At 40.8% G+C, this 22,699-nt stretch overlaps 3 protein-coding genes across 10 annotated transcripts in view; 2 read left to right on the forward strand and 1 right to left on the reverse strand.

Moving 5' to 3' along the window:
- Positions 1-1,307: 1,307 nt before the first annotated feature.
- Positions 1,308-5,005, reverse strand: ttc9 (tetratricopeptide repeat domain 9). The gene is made up of 3 exons (XM_085442217.1): positions 4,277-5,005; positions 3,715-3,897; positions 1,308-2,325 (listed from the first exon to the last, which is right to left on the reverse strand). The coding sequence occupies exons 1-3, from the start codon at positions 4,746-4,748 to the stop codon at positions 2,243-2,245; spliced, it is 738 nt and encodes a 245-aa protein (XP_085298343.1). The 5' UTR covers positions 4,749-5,005; the 3' UTR covers positions 1,308-2,242.
- A 2,729-nt stretch (positions 5,006-7,734) lies between these two features.
- Positions 7,735-11,002, forward strand: med6 (mediator complex subunit 6). The gene is made up of 8 exons (XM_085442283.1): positions 7,735-7,793; positions 8,801-8,960; positions 9,168-9,259; positions 9,352-9,434; positions 9,529-9,637; positions 9,802-9,917; positions 10,013-10,040; positions 10,344-11,002. The coding sequence occupies exons 1-8, from the start codon at positions 7,772-7,774 to the stop codon at positions 10,472-10,474; spliced, it is 741 nt and encodes a 246-aa protein (XP_085298409.1). The 5' UTR covers positions 7,735-7,771; the 3' UTR covers positions 10,475-11,002.
- A 1,401-nt stretch (positions 11,003-12,403) lies between these two features.
- pcnx1 (pecanex 1) overlaps positions 12,404-22,699 on the forward strand; it is a 37,358-nt gene continuing 27,062 nt past the window's right edge. For 3 of the 8 annotated variants that reach the window (XM_085442595.1, XM_085442596.1, XM_085442597.1), the window contains exons 1-5: positions 12,407-12,852; positions 14,213-14,427; positions 18,695-18,800; positions 21,649-21,685; positions 22,606-22,671. In XM_085442595.1, the coding sequence (XP_085298721.1) occupies positions 12,700-12,852; positions 14,213-14,427; positions 18,695-18,800; positions 21,649-21,685; positions 22,606-22,671 (577 nt within the window). In that variant the 5' untranslated portion in view covers positions 12,407-12,699. Of the gene's footprint in view, positions 12,853-14,212; positions 14,428-18,694; positions 18,801-21,648; positions 21,686-22,605; positions 22,672-22,699 lie in introns of all 8 variants that reach the window. The other 5 variants (XM_085442598.1, XM_085442599.1, XM_085442600.1 and 2 more) reach the window with 4 other exon arrangements.

The following is a 22,699-nucleotide window of genomic DNA, read 5'->3' on the forward strand; positions in this document are numbered from 1 at the left end:
GAGTTCGGCTTATTGGTGTTACCCTCTACAACTGTCCTAGTTTCTCATTTGGCCCATTGGGAAAAATTAATTGCCCACCTCTGATATAGGTTCTTGGTAGGGCTGGAGCTTTTTACGGGATATGCAGGATACACCCTGAACAGATCATCAGTTAATCACAGGGCAAACAGAGAGAGAGACATTTTTTTTGTTTGTTGCAAGTACACCTACAGACAATTTAGAATCACCATTTAAGCTTTCATGCATATGTTCAGATTGCAGATGAAAACCAATGCACTCTGATAATCCCCAACCATGTGGCCACTGGTGCTTTTGTCCCACAAACCTGGCAGCCAAAGTTTTTGGGTCTCCTCAGCTTCATGTCAGCTTAAACTTATTATTCTCTACCAGTAACTTTACTGTTCTAAAAATGTAAGAAAACAGTGGAAACTATTAAAAAAGATATACTATAAACCATAATTCTTCTCAGATGCAAGCAATAGACAAAATTATATACAAGCTGCTGAAAAATTACTGAGTAGCAGTTTGTTTTATGTATATTAGCATTAGCATCAAATTGCAACTTAAGAAAAATGTAACTTAATATCCAATAATGTTTGAAACATGATTCTGCAATCCGCTAAGGGTCTAAATTGACCAAAAATATCTATAAATCCTCAATTTAAAACTTTGAAAAAGAAGAAAGAAAATCGAGTTTTCAACTCTTTGTTACCCATCTGCTAGCAAGCAACCAATTAGCCACCAACTTGAAATGATGTATCTAAAGAATCTTTGTATGTGGAGTGTTGGACTGAATATTTCTCCTAAGTGATTATGCAAACATTTTCAGTACAGTTTCTGTAGTTTTGCAAACCCTTTTTTTAAAACAGGAAAGCTATCATTGTCCCTTGTTGCAGCTAATGCTACAGGATGGGCTATTGCTGCTATCCCTTTGCCAAACATTAAACAGATAATGGTTTGATTCACATGTAACTAATGTTGATACAGGCACAAGACCGAAATCCAGCATTTAAGATAAGATAGAATAAGTTGGTAGCTAGCTAGCACATGAATTTTATTTTCCATAAAAGAGAGTAAATGTTAGTTTTATACTTTATTGTATTGTCAATGATAATACTCTTAATATATAAAGATTTAAAAGCTGGGGCTAAGAAATTAGCCATATCAACTAAAATGGTGGAAATGAAAAGCATTGATTAACTCTTAAATAACTGCCAGTGTCAGGATTTCTGCATCCTGATACCATCCCTCTAGAAAATTAACATTATGCTTTACAATGTCAACTACCGAGACAAAAACGTTAACTCTTTCCACCCAGCATTGTTTCATTTATTTATTTACACGTGTGCTTTCATCATGTTTTCTCTATTCATTTAGTTAAGCTCATTAGGAAAATAAAAAAGGAAAACTAAAGAGAAATCCAATGCTGCAGCACCACAAAACATAATGCAATCAATAGACACACATTACAACCATACCTTTACAGTAAACACAGTATTTTAAGATACAGTAAATGCTGTGAGTGAAGTGCTTCATTTTGGCATTAATAAACACAAAAAGCTCACCTCTACAGGATATCTTCTTGTGATTTTATAAAGTAGCCTATTTACATTTTGTGATATGTCTCATATGTCTCATACCGCAGTTAGCAACCATGTGCTCTTGATGTCCTTGTCCAAGCATTTTGAGTTTTAAACCTACTTACGACTAGCACCTTTACTTCAGGTATAATTGGGAGTATAAAAAGGTGAGTTTTGTAGTGCTTTCAAAATCAAAGTATGGTGACAGAAGTGTAGGTGGTTGTTACTCATTTACTCCAAGGCATTTAAAAGACATCTTGTGCGAGGGCAGGTGCTAATTTACAGTTATACTCGCCTGCAGACATGCTGGATTCACCTTTATTGCTCCTGTCTCCATCACAAGTTATGGCCTGTATGTGCGATGTTTGGACTGGCAGTGCATCAGATTGGAATGGGTAAAACATACTCAGGATAAATTCATACTAGATATGATTGGAAGTTTGAAACACAATACCTTGTACAATTAAAAAAAATAAAAATAAACATTTCAAGCACACAACAGTGAAATTCAATCACGTAACTGGCAACCAGATGCTGTGCAAGGCAAAAGCGAGCAAACATCATTTTACACCAAAACCTCCAAGCCGTGGTGTTTAAGGTCTGGGTGGCACACAGTAGGGCTGAAATTTATGACGAGAGAGAAGTCATCGGACAGCGAATGCTTATGTGGCCTCTTTCTTCTCCCTTTGGGCATTTCTCCGAATCTTCATCTCTGTCAGCTGAATATAGCGGATGACATTGGTGTCTGGAAAACAAAGGCAGGAAAAGGCTGATTTATTTCCTGCTCAGACAGGAAACGGTGCATCAATAAGGTCGTAAATCTTCCATTTAAACACAACTCTGTAGTACATGGAATTAAAGCAGCTAGAAGTCATTTATACCACAGCTTTTTGGCAGTGCAAAAACAAAACAAGCTCCATATGAAGATCTTGTGTATCTGCAGGTTTTTTTTTTGTAAATGATCTTACTAGCTTAGTACATAAATAAACAAACATACACATAACAAATAGATATTAACCACGTGAAGGAGGCTGTTTGCAGACTCCTCTTCATCTACAGTTTTCCCACCTGCCATTCAAGCAACAAATACACCTCTAAAGTTGTCATATTACCTAACTTGACTAGTTTTCCTGTGTTATTTTCTGTAGCTCTGATTAATGTTGGGTGACATGAATGAAGCACCCACATTGAAAAGGCCAAGGTTGTGCTAGAAAATCTGATTCACTGTACGTATCTTAGGCACCAGATTTCTGCCCAATTATTTAAATAACATCTAGGAACAGAATCACAAATAGGCCAAAAGCCCACAGTGATAATTTTACTCTTAATCTTGTAAATTTCATATTATTAATCAAATACCTGGTTCCCCCTGTTAGCTTTTAGATGTGAAACATCTTCAGGAACTCAATAGAAGTCCAGCTACCTCTGTCTCAAGCACTCTGTACTATGTTAAACATGTCACTCAGTGGTTTCACTGTCATATCTGCAATGCACTTGATATTTTTGCATGAAGTCAGTTTAGTGCCAGTCAACAGCCTGCTATTCCATTTCTATACCACAACAGTCACCTGTTTTATTTTATTTATTTATTGAAGTCCACAAATATCTCTGCAGTGCACCTGTTCATGTTCATGTGAAACACTTTTACATGATACACAAGCTACTGTCAGCTACACCCTTGTTCACAGGGGTCACCACAGCAGGTAGCTCCGCATGTTTTTTGTTTTTGTTTTTTTACACCAGATGCCCTTCCTGATACAACCCCAAAGGGATTTATGTCTCCTCCAGGGATCTTTTGTTTTTTGGGCAAATGTATAAACCACTACACTAATGAGCCACTACAACACTAATGCCGTCTTTTTACCTTGTCCCAGAACTCCGTTTCTTTAAATGCTCAAAGCAACTAAATTAGATATCTTCTATTTGGTCCAGACTGAAATACTGAATCTCACCCACATTTTGAATTGCAATGAAGCATGATGAAGGATGACTCCTACTTGTTTTTATTTTATTTTCTCTACTAGTCATCTCATCACCCTTAAATGTTTTTCACAGTCAGCAAGCTGCATAAATAATGTATTGTGTATTTCAGATATTAGTGTAATGTTCCTTGCCATGAACCAGCAATCCTTACCTGAAGGTTCCTGCTTGTTTGACTCCTTCAGGTAGTACAGGGCTTTCTGGAAGTCTCCTAGGTGGTAATAGGCCACTCCAGATCGGTACAAAGCTTTGAAGTTTTTTCCTTCCTTGTTAAGCACTTTCAGGCAATATTCCTTTACTCGTTCATAGTTCACCAGCTCCATTTGCAAAAGACAAGCTAGAAAGAGATTAAAAGAGGGGAGAGAGGGCGAAACTCCTGATCACACTGCAAGACCCAATGTTAGACTTGCATTATTTTACTGAACTACTAATATGTCCTGTCAGGGACTAAAACACAGCTGATTCTTTGGTTAAATCTTAAACATATAGCAAATATTATACGTTTGCCAAGGGGTGAATAAATATACCATTTATGCAAAGTGATAATTAAAAAGAAAGTGAGGCGGATTGTGGGGTAAGCCTGAGAATGACTCATACTGGCAGTGAATCATTCATGAGCTCTGGAGTATTCCCAGAATTTCCCTCTGCTGAAAAGACAGCTGATAAGTGGAATCTGTGTCCATCTGTGGGAAATGTATGCGAGAAATGTCTCTTACCGGCCAGACTGTTGTAACACTCCAGCTCTGCGTTCTCCATTGCCCCCTTCTGCTCATCCGTCAGCGTGGTGGACTTGCTGATGGTCGGCAGCAGGGAGGAGGGTGACTTGGAGCTTGTGTCCGGATCCCCCAGAACCCTGCACAGCCCTTTAATCTCGAGCAGAGCCCGGTGATACTTGCCGATTGCCTCTCGGTACTTCTTATCCTTGTAGCACTGGGTGCCTTGGCTCTTAAAGTCCAGCGCCCGTCTCACGACGTCCGCTGGTTCGTTGTAGGATGGTTGTTTCAGCATCGACCCACCATGATGCTTCTGCTGCTGGAGCTGCTGCTGATATCTGGCATCTTTGGTCCGGCTGCTGCTGTTAGGGGGGTGAGCGCACTGCTGAAGCCGTGGGGATCCGCAGGCGTTGTCAGTGTGGCTGCCTTTGCCACTATCCACCCTGCCGTCGTGCGCAGCCTGGATCACACTCATCTTCAACGTTATTTCTATTATAGCTGCCCTGCCCGGCTGTAAATTAGCTGGGAAATTGAGGCTTTTCACTGCATCCTCTCGGCTGTATCGCGCCTTCGCCTCGCCAGTGTCGCAACTACGTCTGTGTGCGCACCCCTACGCGATGCGCGCTCCTCTGTTGTAGCCTGCTCTCGTATGTTTCTCTTCAAACGCGCCGATTGGTCGATACACACAGAGCCAGTGGTCCCATGGGGGTCCCACACCAGGAAGAAGAGGTTTAATATCATTATCAATTTATCTGCAACCTGTGAGAAATGAGAGGGAAGTTACAGTCCTGTATTTGAATTAACATTTTTTTTAAAGAAGAAGTTATTCTATTTCCCCTTCAGACGCCAGTGGTAATTTGTGGCCCAATCGGGGATTTCTTGTATTTCTAAATAAGGCCAAATGACCGTGTAATAAATTGCCGTATTTCATCCTTCCTAAGCCATATACCCCATGGAAAGACTTGATCGGAGTGAATATAATTTATTTTTTTTTTGGGGGGGGGGGGGGGTTGGTGTCACGCTTGTCTTAAAGTGGAGGAATGTAGTCATCTCTACTCAGATGAATCAGATAAAGCTCATCCAGCTCATTTTATCTCTACAGAGCAGCTTTGCCAGAGCAGCTACTCTTGACAGACTACAGACTCCTAATTACAAACTATGATGTCATTCGGATGGGGTTTTTGCAGGATGATAGTGTTATTAGTCTCTGTTATGAAGACGGAAGGGCATGTGTAGGAGCATTTTCGGGCATACGGTTTCATTTTGACTGGCCATTGTGTCAGGTTGTTTGTTCACCGTGTCTGTCCTGTGACTGTCACTGGGGCAATGAAGTCAGCTGTCTGTCTGGGTGTGTCTCTGGAATTTCAGCGTTGAACAAATGCTGCTGATCAGAAATAAAGACCATGTAACCCATGAAATCGTTATCACGCGCCTGGGATCTACAGCATGCTGCTGTCAACAAGTGCGAACACGTGTAAAAATGTCTCTGCAGTTCTTAGCCTTACTACAAGAGTTTGTATGCACTGAAAGTGAGGGTAGAATTTAAGGTTTTAAGTCAATACTAAATACTAAATGAGATCAGTTAAATCTACACTCCGAAAATATGCGACGTTATTGCATGTTTGTAATAACTGAAAGATCTTAATATATATATATATTAAGATTAAGATCTTAATATATATATATATTAAGATTAAGATCTTTATTTTTATATATATATATATATATATATATATATATATATATATATATATATATATATATATATATATATATATATTAAAAACTAGCTGACAATCTTACCAAATAACTAAACAGATTGCCTTATTATTATACCTCCAGAAGTCTGTGCACACGTCCACAATGGAGTATAACTGAGGGTATAAGGAAATTGAATTAGGCCTAAAAAGAAAAGAAAAGTTATAAGAAAAATGGCAGGCATCAAAAAACATTTCAATACATCTACTGGCAAAATGTTGACCTCTGGTGGCGAACGCTTTAGTTAAAATTAGCATGGGGTAATTACAAAACGTACATTTACAATAAGATATTCCATAAAGCATAATTTTAGTTAAAAAAAATCTTATAATAAGTTTTTGTATGAACTTTTTTATAAAGTCTATAAAGTCTATACAATGGGAACCTAATGGAAAATACGGTCTGCCCATCACAAGAATTATACGTTAACATTTGGACTCTTACATTGACTGTGTAGATTCTGGGTAACATTATCTTGGTATTATTATTATTTTATCCTAGAATCATAGCATATTTTCTATCTGTGATCAAAAATAATAATAAAACACTTTTGCACAATTTTCTGTCCTACACTCCACTTCATGCATGCACTTTTTAAATACATAATGAATAAACATTCATTATTCTGCATTATTTCTGAACACTCAGGTGAAATACATCTCTTAACCCTCTGCAGTCTGCATAAACACAAAATCTGGGAGTGGACGGTGCAATCATCTGCATACTGTATACAGCTTATTTCACTCTAGATAGTAATGACTGGTAGGTTGGGAGGATCATATTTATTCTAAAGTGAATTGATTGATTGATTGATTGATTGATTGATTGATTGATTGATTGATTGATTGATTGATTGATTGATTGATTGATTGATTGATTGATTGATCTCATGGATTACTGAGTACGGACCAAAACATGTGAGACTGGGCAGTGCTTTTGACTGATCTGGTGATGAGCAGCAAAGGAGTTCCACTGAGACTGTGCTGCCTCCAGTCCTGCTCATGCTTTACACTTAAGAATTTCAGTACACCTCTGGGCTGTGCCAATTACAGAATGTATTAGTGATGGGCAGGAGGAGGACTACTGAGCACCACTGGATCTTTTTTGATGAGTGGTCTGGGAGGAGTTCTGCTTGTGAATAATAAGACTAGAGGTGGAGATAGGCTTCAGAAGGAAGAGGAATACCAAATGAACTATGTCTATCCTGGGACAGGAAATACCTAGGTGTCTATATCCACAAGCTAAACTATTTTCCAAAAAAGCTGAGATCGAGCTGGTCACACCCACAGACTGAATAAACTGATGATAAAGGCTAGCTCTGTGACTGGCTGTAAACTGGAGACTAGTAAAGCTGTGGTGAAGAGAAGGTTACTGATTAAATTGTAAATAAATTATTTAAAAGGCATCTCTTCTGACAGACTGATTCAGCTCTGCTGCCACAAAAACAGAGAAAGTCTTTCATACCACATGCCATCACCCTCTTTAACATTATATATCTGTCATATATATCTGTCATATCATTATTATTAGTATTATTAGTATTGTTATTCGTATTACTATTATTATTATTATTATTAGTAGTAGTAGTAGTAACAGAAATATTTCACCACCATTTCAGCTGCTGTAGCAAAAGCATTTCTCATCTCTTAATCACATTCTCAGCCGAAAAGTACAATGACGTAATCAAAGTACGACCTAAAGACCAGAGACGTAATCTTTAGGAGACCATTTGTTTATATCATGGCGTCGGTGGATTTCAGAGGTAGCTAAATCCATTATATTCTTTTTTTTAGATGTGCAGTTTAATTAGTATAAAAATCTCATGTTATTTATAACTTCGAAACAGCGCCTTGATTGTTTTTTTTCTGCAGCTTCAAGCTTATTCGTCTGTGCTGCAAGAAAATCTGTTAACGAGTAGCGTCTCCTTCGCTTTTTATTAGCATATCGGCTAGCATAGCTTATGCTGTCTGCCAGAGCCTTAGAATGACTTTTGGTGGTGGTTACAACAGAAAACAACTTCAAGTCATTGTAGCCTTCAGTTTTTCCAGTATAGTGGGTTATTCATCCTTGGTAAAGTGATGTCTGCATTATTGGTAATATGGACGCTGCTCACTGGTCCGTTTAGCTGTTCCGAGTTATATTTATTCATTATCTCTATTCATGTATCCTAACATCTGATAGATATACTGGCAATAGAGAAGCATATAAAAGATTAAGCTATATTATGTAGTTTGATTTTATTTGATATAAAATCAAGAAATACAAATAGCTGCTCTGTTTGAGCATTATTTCGGATCTGTTGAGGAACTCGGCTCTCACAAAAGGCGGGTTTCACAGTGAGATAAGTCATCTGTTAATAGAGTGTCTTGTTATTACCTGAAATAGAACCTTTTATTATCAAAAGCCTAATCATGTTAATCAGGAAACCAGAATTACCGTCATGTTTCCTTCATAAACATTTGACCCATTTTCATTATCAGGTTGTGTTAATACTGACTCAGTTCCTCAATTATATTCATACCCCCCCCCCCCCCCCCAACACACACACACACACACACACAGAAACACACACATGCACACAAAAAGAAGGCATCTCTATAGTTGTTTAACAAGACATTTTCATCAATAAAATGCTATCAGTATTGACAATATCCATGTCAAGCTGAGATGTGATTTCATCCCTAACATATAAATGCACTCACAGTTATTTCTCAGGCAGCATCAGTTAATAATATAATTTCATAAATTGAATGCTTGTTTAATTTCCAGATAACCTTCTCGGGATATCCTGGGTGGACAGCAATTGGGTACCAGGTCTTAATCCTGGAAATGTGCTGGAGTACTTTTCTGACAGAAGCAACCCTTTCTATGACCGTACCTGCAATAATGAGGTAGTGAAGATGCAGCGGCTTACCGTGGATCATCTGAAGTAAGTTTGTTTTATAGATGGAAATTTGATACAGAGCAGTGAAAAGGTTTTTAAACATATTACATTAAGTATTATGAAGGGAGACATTCTGATCAAAATCATATTGTCAAGTAGAGCCCAAACGCATACACACACAGACAAGTAATACTATTATAATATTGCCACATCTGCCGATTTGTGAAAACATTGCTTCTGTCTCATTTACAGTCAGATGGTGGGAGTTGAATACATCCTTCTTCATGCTCAGGAGCCAATTCTTTATATAATCCGTAAACAACAGAGGCAGTCACCGACTCAAGGTGAGTTCCAAACACTCAAGCCGTTATTTGTTAGATTTGTAAAGTCTTCATTTCACATCAGTTGAATTTCTGCTTCTCTGTTCATACTACAGTGGTTCCCTTGGCTGATTACTACATCATAGCTGGAGTCGTGTATCAGGCTCCAGACCTGGGAACAGTTATCAGCTCTAGAGTGGTAAAAATATTCATTGTAATTCTGTAAAAGATAGGTTTGTGTAACATTGATTAAAAAAATCAGTGTTATTTATATTAATCATATCTGTTTTTAGCTTTCCGCTGTACATGGAATCCAGTCTGCTTTTGATGAGGCCATGTCCTATTGTCGCTATCACCCATCCAAGGGATACTGGTGGCACTTCAAGGACCATGAGGAGAGAGGTAAGCAGTTTGGCAGTTTACAATTTAGATGTTAAAGTTCTGATTATCAGTTATGTGATGTGATCACAAACACTAGCAACAAAGGAGGAGCCAGAACCTGTTTTCCTTGTTTATTTAAAATAATGACTTTGACAGAAAGTGATTAACATGAATCTCTTATACAGAAAAAGCCAAACCAAAGACTAAGAAGAAAGAGGAGCCTAGCTCTCTGTTTCAGAGGCATCGCGTTGACACACTCCTTTTGGACCTGAGGTCAAAATTTCCACCAACTTTCTATCAGGTACTGTCAGCTATTGTCCAGTTTGTTCATTTGAATTTTGAGTCTAAGAGGAGTCAATCGTATTGATTTTGTTTTGCTTTTCTCTGAACTTTTAGCCTAAGCCTGGTGAGAAGCCCATTCCAGGTATGATATTTAAAACTGTTTTTTGTTTATAGATCATTATGATATATAATAAGAGTCTATCAGGGTCTGTCTGGAAGTGCTTAACACTCTGCAGATTACTAATATGTTAATTTATTTTCATATGTGAAGCATTGCTTTTACTTTCAGAATTGAATTCATGTTGTTTGATTAAACTAAAAGAAAATCAATTAGTTTTTCTGCTGAATATTTCAATTTTAAAATCAGTTAAGTTTCGTTTTTAATGTCTGTCCTTCAAGGCCAAATTCTTGAGTTTACTTTTAACTACAGGCTTTTGTTTTGCAGTTGAGGTGAAAAAGGAACCTGAACCTCCCACAGAAACAGTGAAGCAAGAGGAGAGGGAGCAGGCAACCAAGTCCTCTGCCCCAGCTCCACCTAACAAACCACCTCCTGAGAAAAGGGCAAGACTGCAGTGACAGCCATATTTGTCAGACACTGGGAAGGTTGCGCACAGCTCTGCAGTCCTACATCACTCACTGGGAAAATGACTTGAGACATTTGTGTTACCTCCCCAACTCTCTGCTTATTTGATCGATTTTTAGAATACTGAAAATAAAAGGAGTCAGTTGTTTATGTAAGTGCTGAGACTCCTTTTACGCTGCAGCATTAGTCCTGTGCCCTTGATAGGCTTCAAGCAGCTGTAGCACAAACAAGCAATTTGAAGTGGGGGAGGATTTTTTTTTTTTTGATGATGATAAGCTGACATCAGCATCGGTGTCAGCTTACTGTCAACATCATGCTAATGGTTCTGTTGTAGTGACTTCAGAGGATCATTTAATTCGCTGTCTGCTTTACAAACAAGATGTGTCATCTCATCTGCCAAGCAAATGGCCTCTTGACCCGAACATGGCTTGTTCGTTTCAGACACTTTCATCTCCTTCGGAAGAAATGTCCTGCTTTTGTATGTTTTTTTTAATATACATTAAATGGTATTGATTAATGTGTTCTGATCTGTTTAATTCTTAACATTTAACAGGCTTCACATTTATTTGATCCGTTTTTCTTCTGTTTTATTTCAACCTGTGATTAAGATTTGCTGCACTGTAGCGTTTTTCCTGTCTTGCGTCAACCCTGAATTCTTTATATCATGCTACTTTGGATGATGGCTGCCTTTTGTTCTGCTCCCTGTCAAGATGATCTCACACTGCGTCATCTGGTTTCTGGGGATTTTGTTGTGTGTTTTGTGTGACACTTTACACTTTTACTTATTGGAAGCAAAATGTAAAGAAATGAGGGGTGGAATTTTGCACATTACTGTATCTGTGCCTGATTCTTATTAATCTCATGATCTGAGTTCATGGGTGGTTGTAGGTTTATTCATTCGTCCCATTTTGTACCTGATTACACTAATTTTGAAGGATTTGTGATAACTGGCAACGAGTCCTTCACATTTCTGTGGAGGATTTTTGAACCACTCTTCACCACAACACAATCAGAGCTCAACTTGCTGGTGTGTTTCAGGTCATTGTCTTACTGTATTAGTCAAGTACGCTTGAGCTTTGGTGCACAAACTGACTGGACATTCTCCTTCAGGATTTTCTGGTATAGCGCGGAGTTCATGGTTCGATCATTACAGGAAGCCGTTCTTTAGATATGCTGCATTCTTTTGTGACCTGGATGAGTCATCAAACCCTTAAAGTAATTTTGGTACCTCAGCCACTCCTGGGAAGGTCCACCAATGTTCCAAGTTTTTTCCATTTGTGAATGATGGCTCTCACTGTGGTTGGCTGGAGTTTCTAAGCCTTTGAAATATCTTTGTAATCCTTTCCAGGCTGACAGATATCTGTGACTTTGTTTCTCAGTTGTTCCTTTAGATCATGACATGATATGTTGCTTTTTAAGATCTTTTAACCTACTTCAGTTTGTCAAATATGTTTTATTTTGGTGATTTCTAAATTCGTCAGGTCTGGCTGTAATCAGACCTGGGTATAAGTAGTGAAATTGAACAAAAAAATGTGCAGTTAATTCATGATTTAACAAAAGGCTTCTTACTTTTTTACAACACCATATATATTAAAAGTGGTTGGAGGTCACCCCACCTTGACTAGTTACCACAGAAAAACAGACATGCCATATTTCACCATGTGGGACCAGGATTTTTGTTAATGGGAGAGGATTCGCGTACCATTTTGCATCCTTAATGTAGCAGGTATTTTTTTAACCGACAGGTGTCGCCATTTAGTCATATTTAGTATAAAGCTCCATATATGTGGCTGATTTTTAAAATTTTATTTCATACGTTTATGCTCTCTGCCATCACCCTGTTGAGTCACAATCAAATAAACGTGCCTACTCACTGAAAAATATAATTTTCCAATAAGGAGAGCGAGTGAAAACCAGAAGGGTGAAGGCACAAAGCTTATACGTATGGTCTTATATTTAGTGTAAACAGTACCGATGCCACGAAGAAGAACTTCCTCGCAGGGCGTGGTGGGATAGCAGTCTTCCTCAGTGGAGGACTGAACAGTGCCCCAGCTGGCTGGCTAGCTGCAGAGAGAAGATGGCTGCAGAGGGGATTTTCAGGCCAGTGTCTGAAAACAGAGCGCCGTTTGTCATGTTGAACGACGACTAGCCCCAGCGTGTCACCCCGGTTGTTGTGTCGGTCGGTTCCGCCTGGATTCGTCGGAGGGGATAAAACAACATGGGGTCGCAGACTTTGCAGATCCTGAGGCAGGGGGTCTGGGCTTCAATCACAGGCGGATGGTACTACGACCCCGATCAGAATACGTTCGTCAACGCTTTACATCTATACATCTGGCTCTTTCTGCTATGTTTCCCCTTCACGCTGTACATGGTGAGCCGCTTTGTCTCCTTTTTATTTTATTTTATTTTATTTATTTTTACCTCATAGACTGGTATTTCTTTATGTATTTGTCATGACTGTTGACAGCTTAAGTTAACCAAACCAACTGTCCGTTAGGTTAGCAGCCACAGCTCACTAACGGTCGGTCTCGGTCTATTATCTGGAGCGAAGACAACGTACACTAATATTAAACTAAGAAAACGGAGTGGAATATTTGAAGTATAGTTGAATTATCCAAATTATCCATTAAGCAAAAGCATTTCTTAGCAAATAAACCTTATTCTGGTGGAGACGTTAACAAAAGAGCCTTTAACTCCTTCAGGTTTCAGTCTACTGTCCATCAACTAGATCGTACCTAAACGCTCTTTTGTTCATATTCTGTGTTTCGGTTAAGGTCCACTTGGATATTTACACTGTGTGAGGCTGTAATCAGTGAATTTATTTTCCCTTCCCCCATCTTTATCTATTTGTTGTCCTCCGGTCGGCAGTGATTTTCGGTATCACCAGTTTTCAGAAGCTACCAGCTGTGACTGTAGGGGCACAGTTCACAAGGATGTTAGCAGTGATCTTCCCCGTGTAAAAGCCCAGGAATCAAAATCATATAGCTGAGAGCTGCTTGTTCAGTTTTTTCATCTCAAAATGTCTTTGTTTGCGGGTTTCCTAAACGGCTTTACTTTCTTAAGGTGCTCTTTTCTGTGGCACGTCAATAAAAGGTTGCTTGCCAAACTTTATGTCCTGCACACATAAAATGCACATTTATAACTGCTGACGTGATTATGAATGTCTGTGTGCTCACTTCTATATAAAGAAACTGGGGTGTTTGAAATAGGTTTGTGGTTTCCTTTCTATTCCTGGAGTGGAAATGCTTTGGTCAGCTCTGTGGTTTATATTGAGCCGCAAGTTTGAGTTGCGCTGCTGCTGTTTGTGAGAGCTACAAGCAGATGCAGGAGGATATCTCAAGGACAAGAGAGAGCCTAGAGCCCATCTAGTCACCTCTTTTTGTAATAGCCTCCTTGTCAGCTGCACTAAGCAGACATAAAATTCATAATCAAATCTTAAGACACTGCAGATGTGTCATAAATAATTGGGACAATAGGTGCAATAATGTAATTATCTTTTTTAGCTGCATTTAGCAGAGCTCATTTTCTCTGTGGCAGTGCTTGGTTCCAGTTCACGGGTTTATAAATGATGTGTCATGTCTGAATGTCCAAATTTAATCAACATCACTCCTGGGCTGCTGAGATAAACACAGGAAAGAAAATGGATATAAAATGCTGTAACATGGGTAAAAATGAAACCGTTAGAGGGTTGTCTATGTAACCTTTTTCCCTACTTCTTCCTCTACTTCCAGGCCCTACCGCCAACCATGGTGATAGTGGGAATCTACTGTGGTGTGATTGCTGCCATGTTCCTGCTGCTGAAGACGGTGAATTACCGCCTCCACTATGCCTTGGATGAGGGGGAGGTGGTGGAGCATCAGGCTAAGGAGAATCAGGGGAGCAGAGGTGGCACAGAGGGGGCTATTGATGGAGGCGTGACCCGAAGGGAGGACAGCAATGGCCCAGGGTAAGTTCACGTTATAGTCTGTTGGCGGATTTACTATCTGGAGATGGAGCACTGTAGTGCACAACTGATAAAATATTCTGTAGAGGATGTGCAAGATCATTAAGCAGAAATAAATCGCATTGTAAGATAAGCAGTGTTGGGACTACCGCGTTATTAAGTAATGCGTTACAGTAACTACGTTATTATTGTGGTAACGAGCACGGTAACTAGTTATTATGCCAAAATCAGGAACGCATTAGTCGTTACTGGGATTTAGATAGGGTCGTTACTCGTTACTTCGTGTGGTGGCTATCGCAGAGCTTCCACATATTCAGTAACATTAGCAAGTGGTGGAGGCCAGCAGGTGGATGAGAGAAAGTGGAGGCAAGAGGAGAGACCCGAGGCGGCCGCCGGTCCGAGTGTGAACTGAACTTCAGGTAAGAAGTTATGACCTGCAGTCTCTCTGGGTCAGATATAAACCAAGTTTAGGTGGAGTTTATTTTCGTTATTCTGACTTTTTCCGTACTGGGTACTAGCTAGCATGACGGAGTTTCTATACAGCTGGGTGGGTGCTATGATGTTACTGATGTTGAACTTTATTTTGTTCACAAGGTTAATTATTAGAGTTGCCAACCGTCCCGTAAAAAACAGAATCGTCTCATATTCAGAGAAAATATCGCGCGTTTCGTATTGAGGTGAAAAGGAACACAGTTTGTCCCGTACTTCAGCTACAATGAAAAAGACACAAAGCTGGAGCTGTACAGCTGCCTCTTCTTCTCTCATCCGCTCACCCTCCTTCTCCTGTTTCTACTTCAATCATGAAAACTGATCAATGATCAGCTGATCGGCTTTTCTCTCTTGTTTGTTTATCACCCACTTTGCGCCAGAAAGAGGAAACCAGCGGAGGTCGCGTTAAACAACAGCAGCACGACAACAGCTGATCAAGCACAAGCTTGATCAGCTGTTGTTAGAATTTATTCAATATTAATTTCTAGTATCAGCTGATGTTTGCTGGAGCCACAGCTGTAAAAGCTGCTGGTCATGTTATCGGTTTGGTCATCTGGTGAGAGGGAAACATGAAGATGAAACCAGGAGATGTCCTTACTGAATCATCAGAGCTGTGATGGAGAAACAGGTTGACCTTTTAGGTGACATGAATGAGTTGAAGGGAAGTTATGAACTGTTTCTGAGAGACAAATAACACCAGGATCCTTTTTTAGGTAGCTGACAGCTGGTAACTGTGCAGGGGCGGATCTAGCAAAGTTTTGCCAGGGGGACCAGGTAGGGCATTAACAGGGAGAGGGGGGCACAAAGAAGTACTTTTCTTTCTTATTCTCATTTAAAATGTCTAGCTTTTAAAAAATAATTATCTGAGTCTTACAACAAACGATTGATAGATTGATACATATATACCATCAGAACAGTGTACATCACTGTCACAACAGCGTTTGTTTTCATTCAAAGGCTTTATGATTTTTCCTATAATGGCGGGCTGGTCTCTAGTCAAAATGCCCGGGCCAATTTTCAGTCCCAGTCCAGCCATGTATGCAGCTCATCTGCAGTCTGGTGTTGCCTACATCTTCCTATTCAGAAGGCAGAATTTCCGAGTTCTGAGTACAATCGAAAGCACCACAACTGCAGATTTTGTGTTGGATGTAAAAAGCGCACATGACGCTGTGACGTACGCTAGAATCATGGCAGCAGTCAATGACTGTCCAGGCGTGGGATTTCTCTCGTGGAAATATTCACATTATTTTTTTCTTTCTATTGGTAGGTGGCACAGTGCACTTGTGGCAAGTAAGCAAGCTAGAAGACTGGCAAAGTTATGGAAGCAACACATTAACAAGAGAATTCTGAGTAAAACCAAAGTTACTTTCCCTAGTAACTAGTTACTTTGAAAGTAATGAGTAACTTGAAGTAACTGAGTTACTTTTGATACAAGTAACTAGTAATGTAACTAAGTTACTAATTTAAAGTAACTTACCCAACACTGAAGATGAGTGATCAGAAAGTGTGACTGACTTTAAGTGATCAGTCACTTCATGTGATCTGTCATTGTCTAATGGAGCTGAGGAAGGAGGTCTAGAGTAGTGATGACTCTGGAAAACACACAAGTTACTCAAAGGTTAGCTGGGTAGCTGCTTTAGGGTGACTTCAAATTATTAAACCATACATGCTGACACCACTTCAGGAAGTTACTTTTAAACAAACTGTTTAGTGACTTTTAATTTCTCCTCAGCTAAAACATCTGTTATGTGGCGCTGTTCTAAAAACCATTGCAGAGTTTTCTGTCCGTCTCAATAATATTGTCAACACTTAAGTTTAGATTCATCCAGAACTATTGTGTTTTTCTTTAAAGTTTAACAAATGTGTTGGATGCATTTTCTGGGCCATAAATTTCTATGAAGCTGATTTTTTATTTATTTATTTATTTTTAATTCTGTCTGTAAAACTAGTGTTACTTACATTAGCAGTCTGTTTCATCCCCTCCATTTTCTGGTTCATTTGTGTGTTGGTTTTGTTTTGGCACACTACCAGCACTTGTAGGCCAGTGAAGTGGCGTGAAAGTGTTGGCAGGAAGATTCATCATGTCTCCCACATGTTTGCTTTAAAGTACAAACCAAACGAGGGAGTACTCCTTAAAGGGAAAAAGAAAAACCTCCAGAAGGCTACCAGTTGACAAAAAATAGAGGTTTTACAGTTATTGCCATGTGCTTTACACAGCATGCACTGGGTTTTATTACTTCTTTTCCTCCCAATTTATTGGATCTGTCATATTGGCAAAGCTCTTGAAGCAAGCGTCATTATTCAGCAGCCATCTTGAAATGCTTTCAGGCACTTATTTGGTTAGTTATTTTGAAGCATTATCTTATTTAAATGTAATTTCAGTGTTCACAGTGACATAAACTAAAAAGATGTTAAGATTATTTCTCATTGGCCACATAAATCTACACTTATCTTTAACAGTACAGGTGTATATGTGCTTTCAATTAATCCCCACCTTTTGTGGGGATACGTTTCATCAGTGTTAATACTAAGAAACAGTAGTACATTGTAGGAGTACACTTACTGACCACTTTGTTACTAGTTAAAAATGCCTTGTTGGTGGCAGAGTTAAGAGGAGATAAAGAAAAATCAACATGAACTACTAACATAACCACTAATTGACCAAGGTATGCAGAAGAGCATCTCTGTACACACAACACTTTGAGCCTTGAAACTGATGGGCTACAGCAGCAGAAGACCACACCAAGGCCCAATCTGGTTGGCTGTGAACAGGAAACTGAGGCTAGAATTTACACAAGCCCACCAAAATTGGAGAACAGATGATTGAAAAACTTAACCTAGTCTGATTAGTCTCAATTTCTCCTGTGAGATTCAGCAGATGGGGTCAGAATTTGGTGTAAAAACCACTGATACATCCTAACTTGTATAAGTGGTTTTTGGCTTGTGGTGATGGTGTAATGGTGTGGGGGATATTTTTCGGGCTCCTTAGTACCAGTTGAGCATTATTTAGCTGCCGCATGCCAGGTTTCTGACATTAGGTTTAGCTCTCATTCACAGTGAACAAAAGCCACTGAGGTTTCAGCCTTTTACTGCAAATGACTTGAAGAAGTGACTCATACTCACATTCCAGAAGCAGTGCTTAGCAGGATGCTGGGACAGGGGAGAGGCAAAAAAAAAAAAGAGAATGAGACCTCTCAACCAGTCATAGCTTTGCCCACACATCTGGAACAGCATTCCAGGTTGTTTGAGTTTGCAGTGAAGCCGACAAGCTCAGATGACATTCATTAAGGTGTTTTTTCTTCTCCTTCTTCTTCTTTATTTCCTCTTCCACCACCAACTCAATTTCCCCACTTCCTGCTCCATTTTTTCCAGTATTTTTTTTTTTGGTGCTACATGTTGTGGTTGATTTCTTTAAGTGTTGTTTTGTGGTCTGACCTGCTATGATGCAGTTTTGGCATATGGAAATGATTTATATCCCTGGCAAGTTGTTTGTTTCTACATACCATCTGGTTAAATAAGCACGTCTGGGCTAAATATAGACCCAGAAAAAAATCATGGATGCTTTCATCTGTTTTCTCTCTGTGGAATTTCAAAGCCTGTGCAAAATATTTAAAATAAAGGCCTGTTTAAGAAGTTCACTTGGTGTGTTTTCCCTAAATTGAAGCTGCTGCCATCTTCTTTCTGTTTGACTGAAGGAGATAAATGGCATGTAACAGGGCTGAACAATCTTGGTGAACTCAGTAGTTTCCATCGATGTGCATGTGTTTGTGTGTCTGCAAAGGGACCCTGGAGGGGGTATTGAGATGGCAGACTTCATCCGACAAGAGACTCCACCAGTGGACTGCAGTTCCAGGAACTCCTATATTGGGATGGAGTCTAACCAGCAGGTAAGCAGAGCACTGGCCTGCTGTACACTGTGTTCCATAACTAGCTGAAAATAAAAGGATCCTGATTGTCAAGTCCCTTTGCCCCCTGTATTACTTTCTGCAGACCTTTCATTAGATTTATATTTAATAGCTTGCTGATCTTCAATGTTCCTACCAGCTGTTTATTCAAATCCAAGTTAATACATGTTGCGGCTTATTATGATAACCTTTTAGATTCTAGCTTGTACAGCATATTTTGGACATTTTTCAATCTAAACAATTAACAATTCCAGGTTTCCACAGGAAAGTTGTTACATATGATGGCTGCAGAAAGTGTTGCTGCCAAGTGGGAATACAGTGCAATGTTGCACTCAACTCATGTAATACTGTCTACTGCTATAAAGCAAATCACTAATTGTGTGGCGTTATATTCAAGAGAAGGGAGACAGCAGGGAGTTTATTTCCTATTTACAGCATGGGGAAAGCAATGTGTTTATGCACCAGTATAAGTGCACCGCATCGCAGCTGAGCTTGTTTACATTTCATTGAATGATAAAAGAAATAACCACAGAAGCAGCAGAAGCACTACTTTCCTAACGGTCCCAATAGTGAATTTTGAACAAGGGTTTTCAGAACATGCCTGTTTCTGATATTGCATGTACATACTTTTTCTACAGATTGTCTTATTGTTATCTGTATTGTGCTTCTAGTAAGCAGAGCTATTTAGCAGGGCATGCTAAGATCCATCCATCCATCCATCCATCCATCCATCCATCCATCTTCTTCCGCTTTATCCGAGGCTGGGTCGCGGGGGCAGCAGCCTAAGCGGAGAAGCCCAGACCTCCCTCTCCCCAGCCACCTCCTCCAGCTTATCCGGGGGAACACCAAGGCGTTCCCAGGCCAGCCGAGAGATATAATCTCTCCAGCGTGTCCTGGGTCTGCCCCGGGGCCTCCTCCCGGTGGGACATGCCCGGAACACCTCACCCAGGAGGCGCCCATGAGGCATCCTTGTCAGATGCCCGAACCACCTCAGCTGGCTCCTTTCGATGTGGAGCAGCAGCTGCTCTACTCTGAGCCCCTCCCGGATGGCCAAACTTCTCACCCTATCTCTAAGGGAGAGGCCAGCCATCCTTCGGAGGAAGCTCATTTCTGCCGCTTGTATCCGCAATCTCGTTCTTTCGGTCACTACCCACAGCTCGTGGCCATAGGGTGAGGGTAGGGACGTAGATCGACCGGTAAATTGAGAGCTTCGCTTTTACACTCAACTCTCTCTTCACCACAACAGACCGGTACAGCGTCCGCATCACTGCAGCCACAGCACCAATCCGTCTGTTGATCTCCGGCTCCCTTCTCCCATCACTCGCGAACAAGACCCCGAGATACTTGAACTCCTCCACTTGGGGCAGGAACTCATCCCCGACCTGGAGTGGGCACTCCACCCTTTTGTGGCTGAGGACCATGGCCTCAAATTTGGAGGTGCTGATCCTCATTCTCGCTGCTTCACACTCAGCTGCGAACCGTTCCAGTGCGAGCTGGAGGCCATCACCCGATGAAGCCAACAGAACCACATCATCTGCGAAAAGCAGAGATGAGATTCTGAGGCCACCGAAGTGAAAGCCCTCTAAGAAGGCTGGGTACTCTGAACTGTCACTCGGCGCATAAGCGCAGATGACAGTCAGGACCCAATGACAGTCAGGACCCTGGGGCGCAGGGAACAAACCCTCTCATCCACCGGGAAGAACCCCAACATACAGGCAGCAAGCCGAGGGGATATTAGAATACCCACCCCAGCCCGCGGCCTCTCACCAGGGGCAACTTCAGACTGAGACAGAGTCCAGCCCCTCTCCAGGAGACTGGTTCCAGAGCCCAAGCCATGCGTAGAGGTAAGCCCGACTATGTCTAGCCGGTACCTCTCAACCTCACACACTAACTCAGGCTCCTTCCCCACCAGAGAGGTGACATTCCATGTTCCAATTGCCAGTAGCTGGGGATCAGTCCGCCAGGGCCTCCGCTCCTGGCCGCCGCCCGGCACACAATGCACCCAACCCCTAGGGCGCATCCTGCGGGTGGTGGGCCCGCAGGAGGGTGGGCCCATGTCCCCTTTTCGGGTTGTACCCGGCCAGGCTTCATGGACTAAGGCCCAGCCACCAGACGCTTGCCCTCGGGCACCCTCCCCGATCCTGGCTCCAGGGCGGGCCCCCGGTAACCCTATCCCGGGCAGGGTAAACTGTTCCCTCGATGTTTTCCTCATATGGGTCTTCTGAGCATGCTAAGTTATTTTACTTTTGTTGTTGCTGGACTAGAGGAAGCAACTGTTGGTGTGTGTGTGTGTGTGTGTGTGTGTGTGTGTGTGTGTGTGTGTGTGTGTGTGTGTGTGTGTGTGTGTGTGTGTGTGTGTGTGTGTGCATATGCACTAGAGTGTTTTCCTTAGGAATGATTTATTTCTTTATTTATTTTTTTTACATATTGCTGTCAGGCTGATATCTCCTTTAATATTCAAAGTTCTTTAGCTCCCTTATTCTGTGAGATATATTTAACCTCTGAATCCCCATGGGTGCTGTGTTCTGTGTCTTTGTACTGTATGTCCTTGAGTCTCTAATCAGCCTACACATTCTGCTCAGTTGCTGTGTGGCAAGTTGGAAGACAACCCAAAACTTTTTTTCTTTTGACAGTACACAGCAATTAGCTATTTGTAATACACAAACGGTGTCTTCTTAGAGATGTCTTCTTCTTAGAGATATTCTGTAAAGATCACACCTTGTCAGTTTTCTTGATGAAAATGTTGTTGCAGAAATAAGCCTCTGATATCCTGACCACCTTTCCTTTTGAAAGACAAATAGCTTAACTTATCTTTTCATTCAAATTTCAGATAGCATCTTCACATCGAAGAGCAACAGTTGCCAAAGGTAATATGCCACACAGCTTTCTTCTGTGCCTATTCAACTTAAAAAGAGCAAAAGAGAAAGAAGTGACGTGTTACAAGTAGGGTTGGTTTAAAAAATCCTTTGTATGTAACACTAATGCATGTTCTGACTGTGAAAGAACCACATCCGTAACCATGATTCCCCCCCCCCCCCCCCCCCCCCCACACACACACACACCCCCAAGCTGCTCAGGAGATGCAGCCTGACTCAGCATTGCTGTGACCTCAACAGTCACACCATGATGAGGCAGCTTTCGACAGGCACTGCTGGCTTTGAAAAAAATGGGAAGGGGGGTTATACATTGTAAGACCCAGCATGGGAGTCATTCTCTGAGAGCACATTATTGAAACACAGAGATGAAGACAACAACTGAACTTGTAGCTGTGCTAGGGGGCCATTGTACTGAGTGTTTGAGTTAGGCGCCTGCGTTGCCTGAATAATTCAGTGAGTCTGTTCGATGCCATTCTAATTAGCTGGCAGTTTGTGATGAGACTAAATGGTCTGAAGTGGGACAAGGGCTCTGCAGGGATTTAGTTTTTTAATCTCCCCTCCCCTTTACTGTACACTTAGACAGTTTGCCACAGACTTCCAGGAAGTCATGGCAACTCCTTAAAAAAAACCTTAACATTTCCAAGACAAATCCTAACAGTTACATCTTTGTTCAATTGTTATCTTGTGCTGTCATCAGAGCATTCAAAGAATCTATTCAGACTAGCTCATACCTCCATTAAGTGTGGCCTTTCCCCATAAACAATTAGGGAAACCTCCCAGAAAAAGCATTTCTTAGTGCAAGGCAACAGTTTGTATTCATAATGTTCTGTTATGTAGTCTGTAGTTCCCAGTTACGTGTAGGTTTTCAAAGATGATGGTTTTCTTAAAAACTGTTTTTCCTATATTTTCAGGAGATTGTGGAAGGACCTCAGATGACATTAGTTTGACTCTTGTTGAGAGCTGTAGTCATGATCATGGTAAACACACAGTCACATATGCTATTAC

The sequence above is a fragment of the Copadichromis virginalis genome, linkage group LG19, assembly GCF_057382275.1.
Source record: "Copadichromis virginalis isolate Kocher_CV1m ecotype Utaka linkage group LG19, C_Virginalis_male_GT1.1, whole genome shotgun sequence".
NCBI lineage: Eukaryota > Metazoa > Chordata > Actinopteri > Cichliformes > Cichlidae > Copadichromis > Copadichromis virginalis.

What these genes read in the sequence shown, in the direction of transcription:
- ttc9 (XM_085442217.1), bottom strand. Translation starts at nt 4,748, where the DNA reads ATGAGTGTGATCCAGGCTGCGCACGACGGCAGGGTGGATAGTGGCAAA. An exon ending in GTGTTACAACAGTCTGGCCG is followed by an intron (nt 3,898 to 4,276) that starts GTAAGAGACATT and finishes ATCTCTTTCTAG; the next exon opens with CTTGTCTTTTGCAAATGGAG. An exon ending in AAACAAGCAGGAACCTTCAG is followed by an intron (nt 2,326 to 3,714) that starts GTAAGGATTGCT and finishes TTTGTTTTCCAG; the next exon opens with ACACCAATGTCATCCGCTAT.
- med6 (XM_085442283.1), top strand. Translation starts at nt 7,772, where the DNA reads ATGGCGTCGGTGGATTTCAGAG. An exon ending in CTTACCGTGGATCATCTGAA is followed by an intron (nt 8,961 to 9,167) that starts GTAAGTTTGTTT and finishes TCTCATTTACAG; the next exon opens with TCAGATGGTGGGAGTTGAAT. An exon ending in TTCCACCAACTTTCTATCAG is followed by an intron (nt 9,918 to 10,012) that starts GTACTGTCAGCT and finishes CTGAACTTTTAG; the next exon opens with CCTAAGCCTGGTGAGAAGCC.